General features: G+C 44.7%; 1 protein-coding gene across 1 annotated transcript in view; it reads left to right on the forward strand.

Moving 5' to 3' along the window:
- Positions 1 to 861: 861 nt before the first annotated feature.
- WWP2 (WW domain containing E3 ubiquitin protein ligase 2) overlaps positions 862 to 23,289 on the forward strand; it is a 54,083-nt gene continuing 31,655 nt past the window's right edge. The window contains exons 1-4 of the mRNA XM_077288527.1: positions 862 to 937; positions 2,904 to 2,975; positions 15,869 to 15,994; positions 16,078 to 16,135. Of these exons, the coding sequence (XP_077144642.1) occupies positions 2,915 to 2,975; positions 15,869 to 15,994; positions 16,078 to 16,135 (245 nt within the window). The 5' untranslated portion in view covers positions 862 to 937; positions 2,904 to 2,914. The remainder of the gene's footprint in view (positions 938 to 2,903; positions 2,976 to 15,868; positions 15,995 to 16,077; positions 16,136 to 23,289) is intronic.

The following is a 23,289-nucleotide window of genomic DNA, read 5'->3' on the forward strand; positions in this document are numbered from 1 at the left end:
CCCAATACATGTGGATCTTGCTACAACTTTACTATAAACAGCAAATAAAGGCTAATTCTGAAGATGGTTATCGTTTAGTGGTCGGACCCCCAGTAACTCGAGAGCAAGGCTCTGGAACCTAGAGACTGGGCTTTGCAGACCCCAATTTTAAATGGAGCGTAGGTGCACATGCCCGATCTCCACTCTACTCATCGTTAATAGGATTGCCGGAATTAGCGGAGTGGTGTCCTCATATAGTTCCGTCAGACCCATAGTCAATGACTGGAGCTGAGGCGGCACCTCCGCACCATTTAAGACAGGACCATGTTCCAAACTCCTATTCTTGGAATCCCACTGATCAGTAAGTTGTTTACTTTTTTATGGAATATTGCACAATATTGGGTATAAACCTACAAATAATTGTTGTTGAAAGGCTGCATTTGTAACATCAAAACTACAGAGAAGATCACCGCTGCAGCCGATCACTGGGTTCAGTGGTGATGGAGAGAGGCAGGAGAACAGTATAAGCCGCAGCAGTCACAAATCACAAGACACAGTAACTATATGGGAGGGAGGAGACAAAGAGCCCCCAAATCTACTTTTCATCTTTTGGTAACCATCCTACAAGCCAGACACAAGCTCTGTCACTAGCCCAGTGGCAGAATTGGTGGACACCCAGCTTTTCTGGATATTTTGGTACAATTCATGGGGCATTTATATAATAAACGCAGAGTGCAGACAGCAATAAGTTAGTGCTATCCACTTCATACACTCACAGAGCAGAGGAGGGGACTATAATTAATGCAGAACCCAAACTTCCGCCCCACTCAACATGGCGACGCGGAACGGTCTGCTAGCGGCAGTATTTCCGGTGCACTGCCACACATACTTCCGGGTCAGCTGAGACAGCCGATGGTCACGTGATCGAAAGTGCAGGAGGCGGAAGTAAAGAAGGCAGGTAATGTCAACACAGGTTCAGGAGGGGGTTAATGGTGAATTAAAGGGGGCTTAGTGACCATATACTGAAGGAAAGGGGGGACATGAGTTATGCTAGGCAGGAAGTGAGGGAATTGTTTGTGCCTGGCGTGACCAGGAATATTTGTGTAATGCTTTACCACCTGGATTGCTGGGATTTGTAGTCCCACAGCAACTTTTAGACTGGGCTTCAGTAAGGCTGCCGTCACACTAGCAGTATTTGGTCAGGATTTTCCATCAGTATTTGTAAGCCAAAACCAGGAGTGGGTGATAAATACAGAAGTGGTGCTTATGTTTCTGTTATACTTTTCCTCTAATTGTTCCACTCCTGGTTTTGGCTTACAAATACTGACGTAAAATCCTGACCAAATACTGCTAGTGTGACGGCAGCCTAAGGTTGGGCCTGGAGGCGGTGGTCTGGAAACTTAGCAGCAAGTTATAGAGGAGTTACCATCGTTGAGGTGTCTGACCTCTGGGTTCTGCGCTGAGTCTCTGCCACTGACAGCGCTGCAGCCAATCAGTCAACACGACGTGTGTTGACATATGAGCTGCTGAGCTCACTGATTGGCTGCAGCGCTGTTGCTGTGATGCCAGCGCTGCACACATCGGGAGCAGTGGACACTCCTCGCTAGACCAGGGGAGAAGGAGTAAAGCGCAGGTTGTTTTGTGACAACAATCTGCAGCCGGGAAATGTTTTTTTTTCCCTAAACTAGAAAACCCCTTTAATTACACAGGCTAAAATCTTGTTATTGCAAAATCCCAAGAGAAAACTATTTGCAAAGATGCAATTTCTTCTCCGTGATAGGAATATCCCATTTTTACTGGTAAATGTTTGATGACAGCTTAAGTCTACAGGGAGGGATAATCGCTGCATGGGAAATTATACCCTCTCCTTATTATAGGGGACAACATACTGATTTATGGGAGGTCTGACCTCTGGGACCCCCAACGATTCCAAGAATGGTGTCCTGTAGAGCCCCCGCGGTGAATGCTCCATTCATTGTCTATCGGACTGCCACTGTACTCATCCCATGGACAATGAATGGAACCGAGGTCGAGTATATGCACCTCAGCTTCAATCAAGCCGATTCCAGCTCTCCCTACGTTGCACTCGCAGCAGGACCAAGGTCCATCTGCTCGTCATGAGCCCTGAAGACTGCCTCCTACCTGCAGGAATCCTCCGCTCCTCTGTGGATTAGCCAGCCTGATGTGACAACTCAATCACACCCAGCATCGAGCCAGGCTGGCTAATCCAAAGAGGAGCAGGGGATGCTACCATCAGGAAGGAGGCTGGTTTCAGGGCTCTGATGTGGCCGCCAGATGAGGTCCTGCAAATGTGTTTGCTCCTTTCTATGAATAATATGATGATAAATCACAAATCCTCCACTCATAACTCTGTATGGGGTGCTGATTGTTTAGGTTGTAGATCTGCATGATGAGCTTCTCTGTGTTACCTGTGACGTGGAGGGGGCACTGTGGTCACCGGAGATTTAACTTTCCTCGCTCTTTAGGGTCATAAGTAGCAAAAATAGATTTTTATTGACTTAAGCAGTTTAGCAATATAAGGACCTTATAAAAGGGTAGAGGTAGCAGTTACACCTGGGCCCCAGCAGGGAAGGGGTCAAAGCCCCCTCTGACATGCAACCTGGTCATTGTAGTCCATGTTTCTGACTTTTCGTTAGAGCTTCAAGCACCTCTGACTCCACCAAACAGAACCTTCTATCTCATCTTCCTGGAATTCTTTTTTTCTAAGTATGTTTCTTGATGCTGTAAACGTGATCCTAATAGTCAGGGTTGGAGCTCATGACAAAGCCATGTGGTCTGGTAGGCCTGAGTCATAGCTGCCATTAGATGTGCTGCTTCCTCTTCCCAGGGTGACTTATGTATGGGAAATACCGCTGCTCCTCTGACACAATCATACTAGAGTCTAATTCTGATTTATTTTTCAGGAAGGATTAATATGGCATCTGCAGGCTCAGGACAGGCGAGTGATGGCCAGAAAATGCACCTTAATCTCAAAGGTAAAATTATAAGTAGCTGTACTATGGGATTGTAGCCGTATGATAGTCTGGCACACAGTATCTCATTGTGGGCATAACCCAGGCAGGATAATATAATGTATGTACACAGTGACTGCACCAGCAGAATAGTGAGTGCAGCTCTGGGGTACAATAAAGGATGTAACTCAGGATCAGTAATGTACTGTATGTACACAGTGACTGCACCAGCAGAATAGTGAGTGCAGCTCTGAAATATAATACAGGATATAACTCCGGATAAGTAATGTAATGTATGTACACAGTGACTGCACCAGCAGAATAGTGAGTGCAGCTCTGGGGTACAATAAAGGATGTAACTCAGGATCAGTAATGTACTGTATGTACACAGTGACTGCACCAGCAGAATAGTGAGTGCAGCTCTGAAATATAATACAGGATATAACTCCGGATAAGTAATGTAATGTATGTACACAGTGACTGCACCAGCAGAATAGTGAGTGCAGCTCTGAAATATAATACAGGATATAACTCCGGATAAGTAATGTAATGTATGTACACAGTGACTGCACCAGCAGAATAGTGAGTGCAGCTCTGGGGTATAATACAGGATGTAACTCAGGATCAGTAATGTAATGTATGTACACAGTGACTGCACCAGCAGAATAGTGAGTGCAGCTCTGGAGTATAATACCGGATGTAACTCAGGATCAGTAATGTGTGTACACAGTGACTGCACCAGCAGAATAGTGAGTGCAGCTCTGGGGTATAATACAGGATGTAACTCAGGATCAGTAATATAATGTATGTACACAGTGACTGCACCAGCAGAATAGTGAGTGCAGCTCTGGGGTATAATACAGGATGTAACTCAGGATCAGTAATGTAATGTATGTACACAGTGACTGCACCAGCAGAATAGTGAGTGAAGCTCTGGGGTATAATACAGGATGTAACTCAGGATCAGTAATGCAATGTATGTACACAGTGACTGCACCAGCAGAATAGTGAGTGCAGCTCTGGAATATAATACAGATATAACTCAGGATCAGTAATGTATGTACACAGTGACTGCACCAGCAGAATAGTGAGTGCAGCTCTGGAGTATAATACAGGATGTAACTCAGGATCAGTAATGTAATGTACTATGTACACAGTGACTGCACCAGCAGAATAGTGAGGGCAGCTCTGGAGTATAATACAGGATGTAACTCAGGATCAGTAATGTAATGTATGTACACAGTGACTGCACCAGCAGAATAGTGAGTGCAGCTCTGAGGTATAATACAGGATGTAGTGAGTGCAGCTCTGAGGTATAATACAGGATGTAACTCAGGATCAGTAATGTAATGTATGTACACAGTGACTGCACCAGCAGAATAGTGAGTGCAGCTCTGGGGTATAATACAGGATGTAACTCGGGATCAGTAATGTAATGTATGTACACAGTGACTGCACCAGCAGAATAGTGAGTGCAGCTCTGGAATATAATACAGATATAACTCAGGATCAGTAATGTATGTACACAGTGACTGCACCAGCAGAATAGTGAGTGCAGCTCTGGAGTATAATACAGGATGTAACTCAGGATCAGTAATGTAATGTACTATGTACACAGTGACTGCACCAGCAGAATAGTGAGGGCAGCTCTGGAGTATAATACAGGATGTAACTCAGGATCAGTAATGTAATGTATGTACACAGTGACTGCACCAGCAGAATAGTGAGTGCAGCTCTGAGGTATAATACAGGATGTAGTGAGTGCAGCTCTGAGGTATAATACAGGATGTAACTCAGGATCAGTAATGTAATGTATGTACACAGTGACTGCACCAGCAGAATAGTGAGTGCAGCTCTGGGGTATAATACAGGATGTAACTCGGGATCAGTAATGTAATGTATGTACACAGTGACTGCACCAGCAGAATAGTGAGTGCAGCTCTGGAATATAATACAGATATAACTCAGGATCAGTAATGTAATGTATGTACACAGTGACTGCACCAGCAGAATAGTGAGTGCAGCTCAGGAATATAATACTGGATATAACTAAAGCTCATTACCAAATTTTCAAAATGGAAAAGCCACTTGTTGACTGGTAACACTACTGCATGACTGTTAGTTCTTCCTTTTACATTTGTTACTTTGCAGCAGGAATATAAAGGGCTACTCCTACTAAGCTGATGGCATATCTTTATGACCTCCAGAAAATCCTGAGAAAGATGGGGTCCCTGAACTGATCTAGCACTGCTCCCCTTTTTATGTTTTCCTGCACAGTATTGCAACCAGCCATTTTTATTTGAATGAGCAATACATCGGGGAGTCCAAATCTAGGAAAAATCACTGCTGAAGCCCTCTTGTTTGCCGGATCTGTTGGGGTAGTAGAATTCAGAAATCATCAGATCATAAAGTGATGACATATCTTGATTCCACATATGTGGCACTTGTTACCGTAATAGTAACAGGTGCCAATAAAATTTGGTTTGTGTTACTGTTTTCTGAGACCCATAACTTTTTTATTTTTCCATCCATGGAGCTGTAAGACCCTTTTTTTTTTTTTTTTTTTGCTTCAAGCTGTAGTTTTTATTGGTACCATGTTGGAATACAAACTACGTTTTCATGGCATTTTATGCAATTTTTTTGTGGGAGGTTTGGTGGTCCTCCACCGCTCCAAAAAAAAAAAGAAAAAAAGATGGTAATTTTTACATCATGTTATTTTTTTTTGTTTATTTACAAGCTTTATATATTTATTTTTAGCCTGAATTTGCTATTGCTTCATTGCTTGCTCTTTATACCATCACAGCTTTTGGATTTGATAGTAAAAATCACAATCTCCAATGAAGTCCAGACTATGGCAGGTCTTCACAGGTAGTACCGACATGGCAGTGACGGAGACCTTCCATAGACCCCGGATACTGTGTCGGTTAACTCATTGGCATCTATGGGTGCTCGAAACGGACGCCGGAGCAGGATCGCTCGCTTTAAATGCCGCTGACACTTAGATAGTTGCATTTAAAGGGTTAATATTTAACAGCAGTGTTCAGGAGCTAGCTGTTAGGCTAGGTTCACACTAGGCTTTTTTGCGGCGTTTTTTTAAATGCAAATTTTCAGCTGCGTTTTACAGTACCAGCGAAGTTTATGAGATTTCAGAAGTCTCATGCACACAGCTTGTTTTCTTTGTCATCAGGATTTTGTTCTTTTCTTTGCATGTTTTTTTTTAAAGAGGCAGATGCAGGCTGTATAACGCAAAAACCTAAAGAACAACTGCTCACATTAACCTGTCTGTGCAGCTGGGTGAAACAGGGAGCAAGGTCACACTCAGGTTTTTAGACATCCTCCAGCTCCTGTCAGCGGCAAAAAAGGAAATACATCCAGACTACATGCATGCTCTGCAGAGCTTGCATGTACAGTGGGTGTGGAAAGTATTCAGACCACTTTACATTTTTCACTCTTTGTTTCATTGCAGCCATTTGGCGAGTTCAAGAAAGTTCATTTTTGTTCTCATTAATGTACACTCTGCACCCCATCTTGACTGAAAAAACAGAAATGTAGTAATTTTTGCAAATTTATTAAAAAAGAAGAACTGAAATATCACATGGTCATAAGTATTCAGACCCTTTGCTCAGTATTGAGTAGAAGCATCTTTTGAGCTAGTACAGCCATGAGTCTTGGGAATGATGCAACAAGTTTTTCACCCTGGATTTGGGGATCCTCGGCCATGCTTCCTTGCAGATCCTCTCCAGTTTCGTCAGGTTGGATGGTGAATGTTGGTGGACAGCCATTTTCAGGTCTCTCCAGAGATGATCAATTGGGTTTAGGTCAGGGCCTTGACTGGGCCAGTCAAGAATGGTCACAGAGTTGTTCTGAAGTCGCTCTTTTATTATTTTAGCTGTGTGCTTAGGGTCATTGTTTTGTTGGAAGGTGACCCTTCGGCCGAGTCTGAGGTCCAGAGCACTCTGGAAGAGGTTTTCATGAAGGATCTCTCTGTACTTGGCCGCATTTATGTTTCCTTCAATGACAACCAGTCGTCTTGTCCCTGCAGCTAAAAAATACCCCATATTTGATGCTGCCACCACCATGTTTCACTGTTGGGATTGTATTGGGCAGGTGATGAGCAGTGCCTGGTTTTCTCCACACATACTCCTTAGAAAGATCACCAAAAAGGTCTATCTTTGTCTCATCAGACCAGAGAATCTTATTTCTCATAGTCTGGGAGCCCTTTGTGTGTTTTTTTAGCATACTCTATGCGGGCTTTCATATGTCTTGCACTGAGGAGAGACTTCCGTCGGGCCACTCTGCCATAAAGGCCCTACTGGTGGAGGGCTGCAGTGATAGTTGACTTTGTGGAACTTTCTCCCATCTCCATACTGCATCTGTGGAGCTCAGCCACAGTGATCTTGGGGTTCTTCTTTACCTCTCTCATCAAGGCCCTTCTCCTGCGATTGCTCAGTTTGGCTGGATGGCCAGGTCTAGGAAGACTGCTGGTGGTCCCATTCTTCCATTTAAGGATTATGGAGGCCATTGTGCTCTTAGGAACCGTGAGTACTGCAGAAATTCTGTTGAAACCTTGGCCAGATCTGTACTTTGCCACACTTCTGTCTCTGAGCTCCTTGGCCAGTTCCTTTGACCTCATGATTCTCATTTGGTCTGACATGCACTGTGAGCTGTGAGGTCTTATATACACAGGTGTGCGCCTTTTCAAATCAAGTCCTGTCAGTTGAATTAAACACAGCTGGACTCCAGTGAAGGAGTAGAACATCTCAAGGAGGATCACAAGGAAATGGACAGCATGTTACTTAAATATGAGTGTCTGAGCAAAGGGTCTGAATACTTATAACCATGTGATATTTACCGTATATACTCGAGTATAAGCCGACCCGAGTATAAGCCGACCCCCCTAATTTTGCCACAAAAAACTGGGAAAACTTATTGACTCGAGTATAAGCCTAGGGTGGAAAATGCAACAGCTACCGGTGAATTTCAAAAATAAAAATAGATGCTCCATACTGTTCATTATGGCCCCATAGCTGTGCCATATAGTCCTCTGCACCATTATTGCCCCATAGCTGTGCCATATAGTGCTCTGCACCATTATTGCCCCATAGCTGTGCCATACAGTGCTCTGCACCATTACTGCCCCATAGCTGTGCCATATAGTGCTCTGCACCATTATTGCCCCATAGCTGTGCCATACAGTGCTCTGCACCATTACTGCTCCATAGCTGTGCCATATAGTGCTCTGCACCATTATTGCCCCATAGCTGTGCCATACAGTGCTCTGCACCATTACTGCCCCATAGCTGTGCCATATAGTGCTCTGCACCATTATTGCCCCATAGCTGTGCCATACAGTGCTCTGCACCATTACTGCCCCATAGCTGTGCCATATAGTGCTCTGCACCATTATTGCCCCATAGCTGTGCCATACAGTGCTCTGCACCATTATTGCCCCATAGCTGTGCCATACAGTGCTCTGCACCATTACTGCCCCATAGCTGTGCCATATAGTGCTCTGCACCATTATTGCCCCATAGCTGTGCCATACAGTGCTCTGCACCATTACTGCCCCATAGCTGTGCCATATAGTGCTCTGCACCATTATTGCCCCATAGCTGTGCCATACAGTGCTCTGCACCATTACTGCCCCATAGCTGTGCCATATAGTGCTCTGCACCATTACTGCCCCATAGCTGTGCCATATAGTGCTCTGCACCATTACTGCCCCATAGCTGTGCCATACAGTGCTCTGCACCATTATTGCCCCATAGCTGTGCCATACAGTGCTCTGCACCATTACTGCCCCATAGCTGTGCCATATAGTGCTCTGCACCATTACTGCCCCATAGCTGTGCCATACAGTGCTCTGCACCATTACTGCCCCATAGCTGTGCCATACAGTGCTCTGCACCATTACTGCCCCATAGCTGTGCCATACAGTGCTCTGCACCATTACTGCCCCATAGCTGTGCCATACAGTGCTCTGCACCATTACTGCCCCATAGCTGTGCCATATAGTGCTCTGCACCATTACTGCCCCATAGCTGTGCCATATAGTGCTCTGCACCATTACTGCCCCATAGCTGTGCCATACAGTGCTCTGCACCGTTGCCCCATAGCTGTGCCATATAGTGCTCTGCACCGTTGCCCCATAGCTGTGCCATATAGTGCTCTGCACCATTATTGCCCCATAGCTGTGCCATATAGTGCTCTGCACCGTACATTATTGCCCCATAGCTGTGCCATATAGTGCTCTGCACCATTACTGCCCCATAGCTCTGCCATATAGTGCTCTGCACCGTCCATTATTGCCCCATAGCTGTGCTGCTGCTGCTGCTGCAATAAAAATAATAAAACACATACTCACCTGTCTTGCTTGCAGCTTCTCGGCGCCATCTTCCCGGCGTCTCTCTGCACTGACTGATCAGGCAGAGGGCGGCGCGCACACTATATGCGTCATCGCGCCCTCTGCCTGCAGTCAGTGAGGAGAGAGAGACGCCGGGAAGATGGAGACAGCGCGCCCGGCGTGTGGAACCAGGACAGGTGAATATGACATACTTACCTGCTCCCGGCGTCCCGCTCCTTCCCCCTGCCTGTGTTCGGTGCCGCAGCCTCTTCCTCTGTCAGCGGTCACCGGCACCGCTGATTAGAGAAATGAATTATGCGGCTCCGCCCCTATGGGAGGTGGAGCAGCCTATTCATTTCTCTAATGAGCGGTCCCACGTGACCGCTCAGGGGAAGAGGCTGCTGCACCCGGAGACCGTGGGACGGGCAGGGGGAGTGACAGGATCGCCGGGACTAGGTAAGTATGCCTCAGCGCCCTCTCCCCCTCACCCGCCGACCCTGCCACAGACCGTGACTCGAGTATAAGCCGAGGGGGCACTTTCAGCCCAAAAATTTGGGCTGAAAATCTCGGCTTATACTCGAGTATATACGGTAAGTTTTTATTTTTTATTAAATGTGCAAAAATGTCTACATTTCTGTCTTTTTTTCAGTCAAGATGGGGTGCAGAGTGTACATTAATGAGAAAAAAATGAACTTTTTTGAATGTACCAAATGGCTGCAAAGAAACAAAGAGTGAAAAACGTAAAGTGGTCTGAATACTTTCCGCACCCACTGTATATTGGGACAGAAGAGTAGGAGAGATAACTATCAGATGATTGAATGGCCGAGGAGAAAATGCAAGAACGCTTTGTCTGTGGACGGCACATCCCACCATAGTGGCCTGGCATCTACCTCCAGTGGGTTGGCACGTATCAAGACCCGACATGAACCCTTCCCAAGAATCAAGTTCGAAGCTGCAGTAAATGTAGGGTGCAGTTTAGCCGCCAGCGGCCGCCATTGCCTCTTCTTGCAAAAAAAAAAAAAAAAAAAAAAAAAAAGATGACGAAATATTGAACAGGAGGGATGGAGGATTTATGATGCCTGGAATACATGTCAATTGTACCTTTTTGTGTCGGGACACAGGGAGCCTGTAATAGTAGGAGGGGGGATGACACACATTGGGGTTACGCGCTGGCACAGTGGAGCCGCCAATGGCTGAATATTACACATTCACTTACACACTGCACTTCTTGTTCATTATGAAGCTGGATATTACAGTCACACAATAGTGGCTTGTGTTAGCCCTCTCCAGGTAGCCTGAGGTTACTGCAGTGAGTCAGCCAGGGACACCCAGCGTTCCTGGGCTCATGTAAAATTCCTCAGCTTGATCTGGGGGGCTCGTATGAGACCGTGAGACGTGATAACGACATCTCCGCAGGGAGCTTGCAAGTTTCAGGTCCCACTTTTCCAGATTCCAGATTTTCACTCATAATTCATTAATCAGTGATTAAAATGCCATTTTCCGGGCAAATGTTTAGTTTTAGGATGTCTTTCCAGTCTCTTAGATGAGTACATTGCAGGAGGTAATGGCTTGAATTGCAATCAAACACATAAACATGGGCTGCGGACCGACCGGCGTCCTGCCAGGACCAAGTGCCCCCAAAGAGGATGCGTGTTTACCACATTTCATCCTAAAAATCCATGCAGGAGCCGGACTTAGTTTGCAGCTGATTTTTATTGCTGATTTTAGCAATGAACGGGGCGGAATCTGCATCAAATCTGCAGCAAAAATATCCATGGTGGAAAATCTTGCAAATTTGGCTGCAGATTTGCGACAGAATCCATAGCAGAAAGTGAGCAACTTAGGAATTGATGAGTAGATCCCATGTTGAAAATGAGCTGCCTGTTGGGAGTTGCAGTACCACTACATCAAGACTGGCGAAAGTTCGCAAGTGCTGCCTTGATCTCTTGTTCTCCTGTCCTTCCAGCTAGTTGTAGAACCACAACTCCCAGAAGAAGCAGCAGAGTATGGGTCGGCATCATGAGCCCCTGCTGGTCATTTGCGTTACCGGAGCGTTTTTTTGCTTGCCGCCATCTGCATTTTTTGGGAGGCACACATAATCCTCTAAGATATAAAATGTTTTACAAGCTTCTTTGGGGGGATTTCCTTGATGTTGACGTTATAAACCAGACGCAGGGGGGCAGCATTGAAATTGGGTGTCAGAAGTGGGGGGGGGGGGCAGCCGCAGATGTTCTGCTTAGTGCCTTGAGGAAGCTGGCACCCCCACATTGTAAGCAATGAAGGGGTTAACCCAGGCCAGGGATAGGAAATCTTTATTCGCCCCCCTCCACCCCCTTCCAGTAGCTGTTCCACCCCTCCCAAATAAAAAAAACTATATATATATAATTGGCTTTCATTCTGTATGCAGGGAGAGGTTCACAAACAGCAGCGATCTGGCGGTTACAGAGCATTGCTGTGTGCCGGGAGGGGGCACAGAATACCCCTCTGTGTTCTGCGCCCCCTTCTCCAAGGCATGTGTTTATTTAACTTCAGAAACAGAGAGGTGTGTGTGAGGGGGCGAGGGGGAGGAGGGTTAATTCCCCCAATTTGATATACCTTGTAAAAGCAGGGGGGAGTCTGCTCCAAGCAGACCCACTTCCTCCCAAGTCATTAGTGTCATTAGCGGAGGGGAGCGTACGGCACAATGAGTTCTGTGTGAGCGTCTAATGTAAAAAGGGCCATTCACGGCCACCCGATACACCCCAAAAAGCCATACAATGCCAGCACTATGCTCCTATATCCTTATCGATCCCCCCATCATCTCACTGGTGTGTGCACGCTTACCCCTCCATAATGTCACAAGTCTGACATGCTTCACATTTTGGCGATCACCCGTACATTCTTCCAAAAGTAATGGCTTTTTTTTTTCGGACTCAGAGTTCAAAGAAGAGAGGCAGCGGTAAAGATGCCCACGTGGGTGGTATGTTGGCACCATGGTGGGTTCTGCTGCATTGCATCACTGGGGATTGTTTCCAAGCAAGTAAACATGAAGTCAAAAAATGTACGTCCCCATTTACATCAATACAGCTCGATCTTTGTCACAAGAAGTTCTGCAAGTTTCCGAAAAATACTTTGCAGTTTAGAGCAAGATCTCTGTTTGCTGTCAGTGAATGGAATCAGACTTGTTTGTATCCAGAGGCTGTAAACTTGTTCAGAGCTATTATCTGTTGTTTTCACCTGCTGAATGTAAATAAGATTTTTTCCTTTCAAGGAAAGCAAGCAGAGATCTTAAAATTCAGTGAGTGATACAAATAATATGCAAAGTTGCAGAGTTTTTTTTATTGTGTAACAAAACCCAACCATAAGTGAAAGGATTTACAAACTCCACAATGATGTTACTGTGGTCATCTCACAGGTTTAGGGATAGGGGGGTGTTGAGCAAACTTGCAGGTCTGGAAACACCTTTTATTTAGCTTCCAAATTAGTGATTTATTGTAATGTATATTGACTTTTGATGTTAAAGGGAACTTATCAGCTTGTTTTTATATATGGCAGTATGGTAAGCTCTTGCTCCCCCAATTAAAATGATACCTTTTTTGTAATAATCCGATGTGGCAATCATGAGAAATCTAATGTAGAAGCCACATGCCAATCAGACAGGAAGTGCACTGGGGGCGTGTCAGTGTACCTGATCTGCTTCTTCATTGACACTCCCCAGTGCACTTTCTGTCTGAATGACATGTGACTGCTATTTTAGATTTCTCATCACTGGCGCATCAGATCTCTACAAAAAGGGTATCATTTTAATTGGGGGGCAAGGGCCTACATAGCCAAACCACTATTGTCCTATGTAAATTTTAAGACCGGGCCACCTTCCCCTCTTAATGACCAGGTACACTTTTGCTCTCATAAAAGCTATAACATATTTTCTTGTGCCTGGGATTTATTTTTATGATATATATATATTTGCATTATAATGGCAAACTGTAAGATAAGAAAAAAAAGCATCTAAGCCTGTATATTTTCTTTTATCTATTATATTATTTTTTTACATTACATTATTTTTATCGCATTTTTTATGCAATATTATTTATACATTTATTCATTGCGTTCCTATGTCCGGTTATTATTATTATGTAGGAGACATATCTTTTTTTTTTTCGTGTCTCAACAGGGCAGTGCTGCATATGCGGTCTGGGAAAGTGTTGGTAGTGTTTTAGATAGATAGATAGATAGATAGATAGAGATATACAGTTATCTGAAAAATTTTTGGCTCCCCTATTAATTTTAAGCTTAATGTTCTATAAAAATAGTTTTTTTTGCAACAGCTATTTCAGTTTCATATATCTAATAGCTGTTGGACACAGTAATGTTTCTGCCTTGAAATGAGGTTTATTGTACTAACAGAAAATGTGCAATCTGCATTCAAACAAAATTTGACAGGTGCATAAGTATGGGCACCTCACCAGAAAAGCGACATTAATATTTAGTAGATCCTCCTTTTGCAAAAATAACAGCCTCTAGTCGCTTCCTGTAGCTTTTAATGAGTTCCTGGATCCTGGATGAAGGTATTTTTGACCATTCCTCTTTACAAAACAATTCCAGTTCAGTTAAGTTTGATGGTCGCCAAGCATGGACAGCCCTCTTCAAATGATCCCACAGATGTTCAATGATATTCAGGTCTGGGGACTGGGATGGCCATTCCAGAACAGTGTAATTGTTCCTCTGCATGTATGCCTGAGTAGATTTGGAGCGGTGTTTTGGATCATTGTCTTGCTGAAAGATCCATCCCCTGCATAACTTCAACTTTGTCACTGATTCATGAACATTATTGTCAAGAATCTGCTGATACTGAGAGGAATCCATGCTCCCTCAACTTTAACAAGATTCCCGGTGCCGGCATTGGCCACACAGCCCAAAAGCATGATGGAACCTCCACCAAATTTTACTGTGGGTAGCAAGTGTTTTTCTTGGAATGCTGTGTTTTTTTTTGCCGCCATGCATAACGCCTTTTTGTATGACCAAACAACTCAATCTTAGTTTCATCAGTCCACAGGACCTTCTTCCAAAAATAAATTGGCTTCTCCAAATGTGCTTTTGCATACCTCAGCCGACTCGGTTTGTGGCGTGCTTGCAGAAACGCTTCTTTCGCATCACTCTCCCATACAGCTTCTCCTTGTGCAAAGTGCGTTGTATAGTTGACCGATGCACAGTGTCACCATCTGCAGCAAGTTGATGCTGCAGCTCTCTGGAGGTGGTCTGAGGATTGTCCTTGACTGATCTCACCATTTTTCTTCTCTGCCTTTCTGATGTTTTTCTTGGCCTGCCACTTCTGGCCTTAACTAGAACTGTACCTGTGTTCTTCCATTTCCTTACTATGTTCCTCACAGTGGAAATTGACAGGTTAAATCTCTGAGACAGCTTTTTGTATCCTTCCCCTGAACAACTATTTTGAATAATCTTTGTTTTCAGATCATTTGACAGTTATTTTATAGGAGAACAACTTGCAAGTGGCCACTTTAAGTAGCTTTTCTCATGATTGCATACACCTGGCTATGAAGTTCAAAGCTCAATGAGGTTACAAAACCCAAAAAAGTGCTTTAGTAAGTCAGTAGAAAGTAGGTAGGAGTATTTAAAACAAGAAAATGATAAGGGTGCCCATACTTATGCACCTGTCAAATTTTGTTTGAATGCAGATTGCACAAGTGGAGTTTGGAGTCAGACTGTTTGAGGGTGTGCACAGGTGTCTTTTTATACTGATAACAAGTTTAAACAGGTGCCATTACTACAGGTAATGAGTGGAGGAAAGAGGAGACTCTTGAAGAAGTTACAGGTCTGTGAGAGCCAGAAATCTTGATTGTTTGTTTCTGACCAAATACTTATTTTCCACCATAATATGCAAATAAAATGATAAAAAAACAGAAAATGTGATTTTCTGGATTTTTTTTCTCAGTTTGTCTCCCATAGTTGAGGTCTACCTATGATGTAAATTACAGACGCCTCTCATCTTTTTAAGTGGTGGAACTTGCACTATTGCTGACTGACTAAATACTTTTTTGCCCCACTGTGTGTATATATATATATATATATATATATATATATATATATATATATATATATATATATATATATATATATATTGTTTTCTTTTAAATTTAACTTATTTTGGTGTTACAGCAGAACATTTTTTTGGTGCTTAGTTTCATTATTTCCCTGTAACTGGCACCTATCAGCCCTAGTTACAGGATAAATACCGACTCGTGAGAACTGTGGATCTGATATGGGTCAGCAGGACTGGAGCACTAAGCGGCATTATCCCTTTTCTGATCACTTAATACATGGCAATCATTAGTCATTGAGTGCGGTGTATCCAGAAATCGAGAATACGGACGTGGTACGATACCGTCTCTGTCTTCTTTCCTCTCTTGTATCTGCTGGATGTATATGGACTGGCCTCTAGATCTAAAGAGGTTGGGCAGTCCACAAACTTATACTGTATGGTAAATGGTTGCAATCTCCAACAACAGCTACAGCCCCTGGGTATATATTTGATTTTTGGAGTATAACTCTTTATGACATCTGCTCTGACTTCCAGTGAAAAATACCCCATTGCTGCTGAACATAGAGACCCCTACAGAACACAGCAGCAGCGGCGCGGACAGCAGCGGGGACGCCGACTGGGGTCAGCCCTGTGCTGAGCCCGGATCGCCCACTGAGGACGGTGAGTGCAGCTCCTGTGGAAATGAATCGCGGCACTTGTTAATCTCTCTTACCCTCTGACTGTGTCTGGTTTTTACCTTACAGAAGCCACAGACTCTGAGATGATATTTGAGAATGGTCACTTTGCTCTAGACAAAGTCAGGTTTGTACACCCACTTACATGTATTTCACTGCATACATTGTACGTCCCCCGTATACATCTCTGTATCAGAATGACTGTATTGTATGAACCTGTATAAACAGCAGCTACATAGAGACTTCTTCTTCATTATTTTCATACTTAACCTTTTCCACACCAGATTTACTTTTGCACAGAGAATAGTTATATTCCATTACAGCAAGCAGAAATCGTAAAATGCACAGGAATTTGTGACTAACACATAATAAAAGTTTCAGAGCTTTATGAAAATACACACTGCTTATAAAGAGTTTACATATTAAACCTCCTTTTGCTGCTGTACAATAGGTGATATCACAGCTCACCTCCTCCTCCTGTACAATGATTGATAACACCTCTATATACAGTAGATAACACAGGATCCACCATTCACAATAGGTGATGTCACAGCTCACCTCCTCCTTCTGTACAATGACTGATAACACCTCTATATACAGTATATAACACAGGGTCCACCATTCACAGTAGGTGATGTCACAGCTCATCTCCTCCTGTACAATGACTGATAACACCTCTATATACTGTAGATAACACAGGATCTACCATTCACAATAGGTGATGTCACAGCTCACCTCCTCCTCCTGTACAATGACTGATAACACGTCTATATAGAGTAGATAACACAGGATCCACCATTCACAGTACATGATATCTCAGCTCACCTCCTCCTCCTGTACAATGACTGACAACACCTCTATATACAGGAGATAACACAGATCCACCATTCACAATAGGTGATGTCACAGCTCACCTCCTCCTCCTGTACAATGACTCATAACACCTCTATATACAGTAGATAACACAGGATCCACCATTCACAATAGGTGATGTCACAGCTCACCTCCTCCTGTACAATGACTGATAACACCTCTATATACAGTAGATAACACAGGATCCACCATTCACAATAGGTGATGTCACAGCTCACCTCCTCCTCCTGTACAATGACTGATAACACCTCTATATACAGTAGATAACACAGGATCCACCATTCACAATAGGTGATGTCACAGCTCACCTCCTCCTCCTCCTGTACAATGACTGATAACACCTCTATATACAGTAGATAACACAGGATCCACCATTCACAGTACATGATATCTCAGCTCACCTCCTCCTCCTGTACAATGACTGATAACACCTCTATATACAGTAGATAACACAGGATCCACCATTCACAATAGGTGATGTCACAGCTCACCACCTCCTCCAGTACAATGACTGATAACACCTCTTTATACAGTAGATAACACAGGATCCACCATTCACAATAGGTGATGTCACAGCTCACCTCCTCCTCCTGTACAATTATTATTATTTATTGTTATAGCGCCATTCCATGGCGCTTTACATGTGAGGAGGGGTATGCATAATAAAAACAAGTACAATATTCTTAGACAATACAAGTCATAACTGGTACAGGAGGAGAGAGGACCCTGCCCGCGAAGGCTCACAATCTACAAGGGATGGGTGAGAATACAGTAGGTGAGGATAGAGCTGGTCATGCAGCGGTTTTGTTGATTGGTGGTTACTGCAGGTTGTAGACTTGTCAGAAGAGGTAGGTCTTCAGGCTCTTTTTGAAGGTTTCGATGGTAGGCGAGAGTCTGATGTGTTGTGGTAGAGGGTTCCAGAGTAGGGGTGATACGCGAGAGAAATCTTGTATGCGATTGTGGGAAGAGGAGATAAGAGGGGAGTAGAGAAGGAGATCTTGTGAGGATCGGAGGTTGCGTGTAGGTAAGTACCGGGAGACGAAGTCACAGATGTATGGAGGAGACAGGTTGTGGATGGCTTTGTATGTCATGGTTAGGGTTTTGTACTGGAGTCTCTGGGCAATGGGGAGCCAGTGAAGGGATTGACAGAGGGGAGAGGCCGGGGAATAGCAGGGGGACAGGTGAATTAGTCGGGCAGCAGAGTTTAGAATAGATTGGAGGGGTGCGAGCGTGTTAGAGGGGAGGCCACAGAGCAGGAGGTTGCAGTAGTCAAGGCGAGAGATGATGAGGGCATGGACTAGGGTTTTTGCAGATTCTTGGTTGAGGAATGTACGGATTCGTGAAATATTTTTGAGTTGAAGTCGGCAGGAAGTGGAAAGGGCTTGGATATGTGGTTTGAAGGAGAGATCAGCGTCAAGGATTACCCCGAGGCAGCGAGCTTGTGGGACTGGGGAGAGTGGGCAGCCATGCACTGTAATGGATAGGTTTGTTGGGGGGGGTCGCGTGAGATGGGGGAAAGATGATGAATTCTGTTTTGTCCATGTTAAGTTTCAGAAATCTAGCGGAGAAGAAGGATGAAATAGTGGACAGACATTGAGGGATTCTGGTTAGCAGGGAGGTGATATCTGGTCCAGAGATGTAGATCTGTGTGTCATCAGCATACAGGTGATACTGGAAGCCATGAGATTCTATGAGCTGTCCCAGGCCAAAGGTGTAAATGGAGAAGAGCAGGGGTCCAAGGACTGAACCTTGTGGGACTCCGGCAGATAGGGGGCGAGGTGAGGAGGTGGTGTGTGAGTGGGAGACGCTGAATGTCCGGTCTGTTAGGTATGATGAGATCCAGGATAGGGCCAAGTCTGTGATGCCAAGGGATGAGAGGGTCTGTAATAATAAGGAATGGTCCACTGTGTCAAAGGCAGGTCGATGAGGAGGAGGACAGAGTAGTGTCGCTTGCTCTTGGCGGTTAAGAGGTCATTGGTGACCTTAGTTAGGGCAGTTTCAGTGGAATGGTGTGACCGGAAGCCAGATTGTAAGCTGTCAAAGAGGGAGCAAGAAGAGAGATGGGAGGACAGTTCAAGGTAGACATGTTGTTCCAGTAGTTTGGAGGCATAAGGGAGAAGTGATATAGGGCGATAGCTAGATACAGAGGATGGGTCAAGAGAAGGCTTTTTGAGGATAGGTGTGATTGAGGCATGTTTAAAGCTTGAGGGGAAGGGAAAACACCAGTTGTTAGTGATAGGTTGAAGAGATGGGTTAGGGTTGGGATAAAGACTTTGGTGAGGTTTGGGATGAAGTGGGATGGGAGCGGGTCAAGTGCACAGGTGGTGAGATGCGATATTGAGAGTAGAGTGGAGAGTAGATCTTCAGTAATGGTGGAGAAGTTGGTTTTGGAGGTGGAGGGCTGGGAAGTCGGGAGGAAGGGCTCTGGGGGTTGTTGACCAAAACTGTCTCTGATGTTATCAATCTTCTGCTTGAAATATTAGGCAAAGTCTTCAGCTGAGATAAGTGGGGAGGGAGGAGGTGCTGGGGGACAGAGGAGAGAATTGAAAGTGTTGAATGACTGTTTAAGGTTGTGAGACAGGGAGGATATGAGAGATGAGAAGTAGGTTTGTTTAGCTGTGGCGAGTGTGGTCTTGAAAGTAGTGAGGGACTGTTTGAATGCGATGAAGTGCTCGTTGGAGTGGGATCTTTTCCATCTGCGATCAGCAGCCCTGGAGGCTCGCCTCAGTTCTTTGGTCAGGCTGGTGTGCCAGGGCTGTCTGTTGATTTTGCGAGCTTTGGTATGTGTAAGTGGGGCAGCAGATTCCAGAGCTACAGCTATTGTGGTGTTATATAGAGCAGCAGCGTCATCCGCATTGTGTAAAGAACTTATGTCTGTGAGAGGGAGGAGGGATTCAGAGAATGAATTTAGGTCAAGATGTTTAAGATTTCTGCGAGGGTGTGAAAGTTTGTGGGGTGGGGGTTGTAGACATGGAGTGGAGAGGGAAGAGAATGTGAGAAGGTTGTGGTCAGAGAGAGGAAGAGGTGAGTTAGAGAGGTTAGATAGGGAGCAGAGGCGGGTGAAGATGAGGTCCAGTGTGTGACCATCTTTGTGAGTGGCTGCAGAAGACCATTGATTGAGGCTGAAGGAGGAAGTGAGAGATAGAAGTTTAGTGGCAGCTGAGAGGGAAGTGTCAATGGGGATGTTGAAGTCGCCCATGATGATAGTGGGGATGTCCGCGGAAAGGAAATGAAGTAGCCAGGTGGTGAAGTGGTCAAAGAAGGTGGTGGCTGGCCCTGGGGGGCGGTAAATGACAGCCAGTTGGAGGTTGGAGGGGGAGTAGATGCGCACAGAGTGCACCTCAAAGGAAGGGAGGGTAACAGAGGGTGGAAGTGGGATTGGGGTGAAGGAGCAGTTATCTGACAGGAGAAAACCAACTCCGCCGCCATGTTTGCTGCTGCAGTGGGGGGTTGGAGAAAGGTGGAGGCCACCGTAAGAGAGTGCAGCAGGGGAGGCTGTGTCGGAAGGGGTGAGCCAGGTTTCGGTGATGGCAAGGAATGAAAGTTTGGTAGTAACAAAGAGATCATGGATGTAGGAAAGCTTTTTGCAGACAGAGCGAGCGTTCCACAGAGCTCCTGTTAGTGGGACTGGGGAAGTGGGGGCTGGGCAAATGGGTATAAGGTTAGAGAGGTTACGGAAATTTGTGATAGAACGTGGATGGGAGGTAGAAATGACTGTGGGAATGTGATGAGGAGGACCAGGATTTGGAGAGATATCACCAGCAGTGAGAAGGAGCAGAGAAAGTGTTAGCAGGTGGGAGCAGGAGAGGGCATGAGGGGGCTGTCTGTGTTTGGAGACAGAGGATTGTATGTTAAGGAACAGTTCTGAGGAGGAGGTGAGATGGATGGGGAGAATTGAAGCAGAGATAAACAGTTCCTTACTTGGTGTGGGGATTAGGGGAGGTAGCATAAAGTGAAGGATTATAGGGGTGAGAGTGAAAATAAACAGAAACATTGTTTACAGTGACTGGCCAGTTACCTTCAGTTCCCTTCAGGTTTCTTTCAGGTTTTAATTCTACTGTTATCTTCACACTTTTAGAACACACTTCTAGAAATCACACTGCAGACCAAAGTCATGCAGACTTTAGCTATGCAATATACACTCACCGGCCACTTTATTAGGTACACCATGCTAGTAACGGGTTGGACCCCCTTTTGCCTTCAGAACTGCCTCAATTCTTCGTGGCATAGATTCAACAAGGTGCTGGAAGCATTCCTCAGAGATTTTGGTCCATATTGACATGATGGCATCACACAGTTGCCGCAGATTTGTCGGCTGCACATCCCAAAGATGCTCCATACAAGGCAGGATGGATCCATGCTTTCATGTTGTTTACGCCAAATTCTGACCCTACCATCCGAATGTCGCAGCAGAAATCGAGACTCATCAGACCAAGCAACGTTTTTCCAATCTTCTACTGTCCAATTTCGATGAGCTTGTACAAATTGTAGCCTCAGTTTCCTGTTCTTAGCTGAAAGGAGTGGTACCCGGTGTGGTCTTCTGCTGCTGTAGCCCATCTGCCTCAAAGTTCGACGCACTGTGCATTCAGAGATGCTCTTAGGCCTACCTTGGTTGTAACGGGTGGCGATTTGAGTCACTGTTGCCTTTCTATCAGCTCGAACCAGTCTGCCCATTCTCCACTGACCTCTGGCATCAACAAAGCATTTCCGCCCACAGAACTGCCGCTCACTGGATTTTTTTTCTTTTTCGGACCATTCTCTGTAAACCCTAGAGATGGTTGTGCGTGAAAATCCCAGTAGATCAGCAGTTTCTGAAATACTCAGACCAGCCCTTCTGGCACCAACAACCATACCACGTTCAAAGGCACTCAAATCACCTTTCTTCCCCATACTGATGCTCGGTTTGAACTGCAGGAGATTGTCTTGACCATGTCTACATGCCTAAATGCACTGAGTTGCCGCCATGTGGTTGGCTGATTAGAAATTAAGTGTTAACAAGAAGTTGGACAGGTGTACCTAATAAAGTGGCCGGTGAGTGTATGTACAACTAAGTGCGTTCAGGTGTGAAGCAGAGAGGAGTGGTCTCTGCTCATCTTGGTCAGAGAATTAAGGGTGGACCAGATGCAGTCATCAGCCAATGACTGACAACACCTCTATATACAGTAGATAACACAGGATCCCCGATTCACAATAGGTGATGTCACAGCCCACCTCCTCCTCCTGTACAATGACTGATAACACCTCTATATACAGTAGATAACACAGGATCCATCATTCACAATAGGTGATGTCACAGCTCACCCCCTCCTGTACAATGACTGATAACACCTCTATATACAACTCCTATAAATATCCCTAATGAACTGCCATGAAGGAAGCATATAATACACGGAAACAACCAACCTTCACACCAAAGCCATAGAATAAAAAATAAATACAATCTTTATTAAATATAATACATATATATATTAAAATCAGATAATGGCGGGTGAAATACCCAAGGCACAGGACAAAAGGTGGGTAACCCAGAGCAGAAGTACCATAAATAGCATTGCTAGTAAAGGCAAAATAAGCCAGCAAAGTGCCAATGTGCAATTACTCATATATAACATATATAACAGAAGTAAGCAGTAGTATATATATTTACCAACTGGAGCGCTCCTGGGGACCCACCACACCCGACGCGCGTTTCGCACCGAAATGCTTCGTCTGGGGGTCAAGCATTTCGGTGCGAAACGCGCGTCGGGTGTGGTGGGTCCCCAGGAGCGCTCCAGTTGGTAAATATATATACTACTGTTTACTTCTGTTATATATGTTATATATGAGTAATTGCACATTGGCACTTTGCTGGCTTATTTTGCCTTTACTAGCAATTCTATTTATGGTACTTCTGCTCTGGGTTACCCACCTTTTGTCCTGTGCCTTGGGTATTTCACCCGCCATTATCTGATTTTAATATATATATGTATTGTATTTAATAAAGATTGTATTTATTTTTTATTCTATGGCTTTGGTGTGAAGGTTGGTTGTTTCGGTGTATCACCTCTATATACAGTAGATAACACAGGATCCACCATTCACAATAGATGATGTCACAGCTCACCTCCTCCTCCTGTACAATGACTGATAATACCTCTATATACAGTAGATAACACAGGATCCACCATACACAATAGGTGATGTCACAGCTCACCTCCTCCTCCTGTACAATGACTGATAACACCTCTATATACAGTAGATAACACAGGATCCACCATTCACAATAGATGATGTCACAGCTCTCCTCCTCCTGTACAATGACTGATAACACCTCTATATACAGTAGATCTGAGTGATGATCTCTTGCGATGCACATGTGAAGCCGGGGATCACAGTAGAATAGTCCTTCTGTAACGTCCCGGGGACACG

This window comes from Ranitomeya variabilis, chromosome 2 (genome assembly GCF_051348905.1).
Source record: "Ranitomeya variabilis isolate aRanVar5 chromosome 2, aRanVar5.hap1, whole genome shotgun sequence".
Lineage (NCBI taxonomy): Eukaryota > Metazoa > Chordata > Amphibia > Anura > Dendrobatidae > Ranitomeya > Ranitomeya variabilis.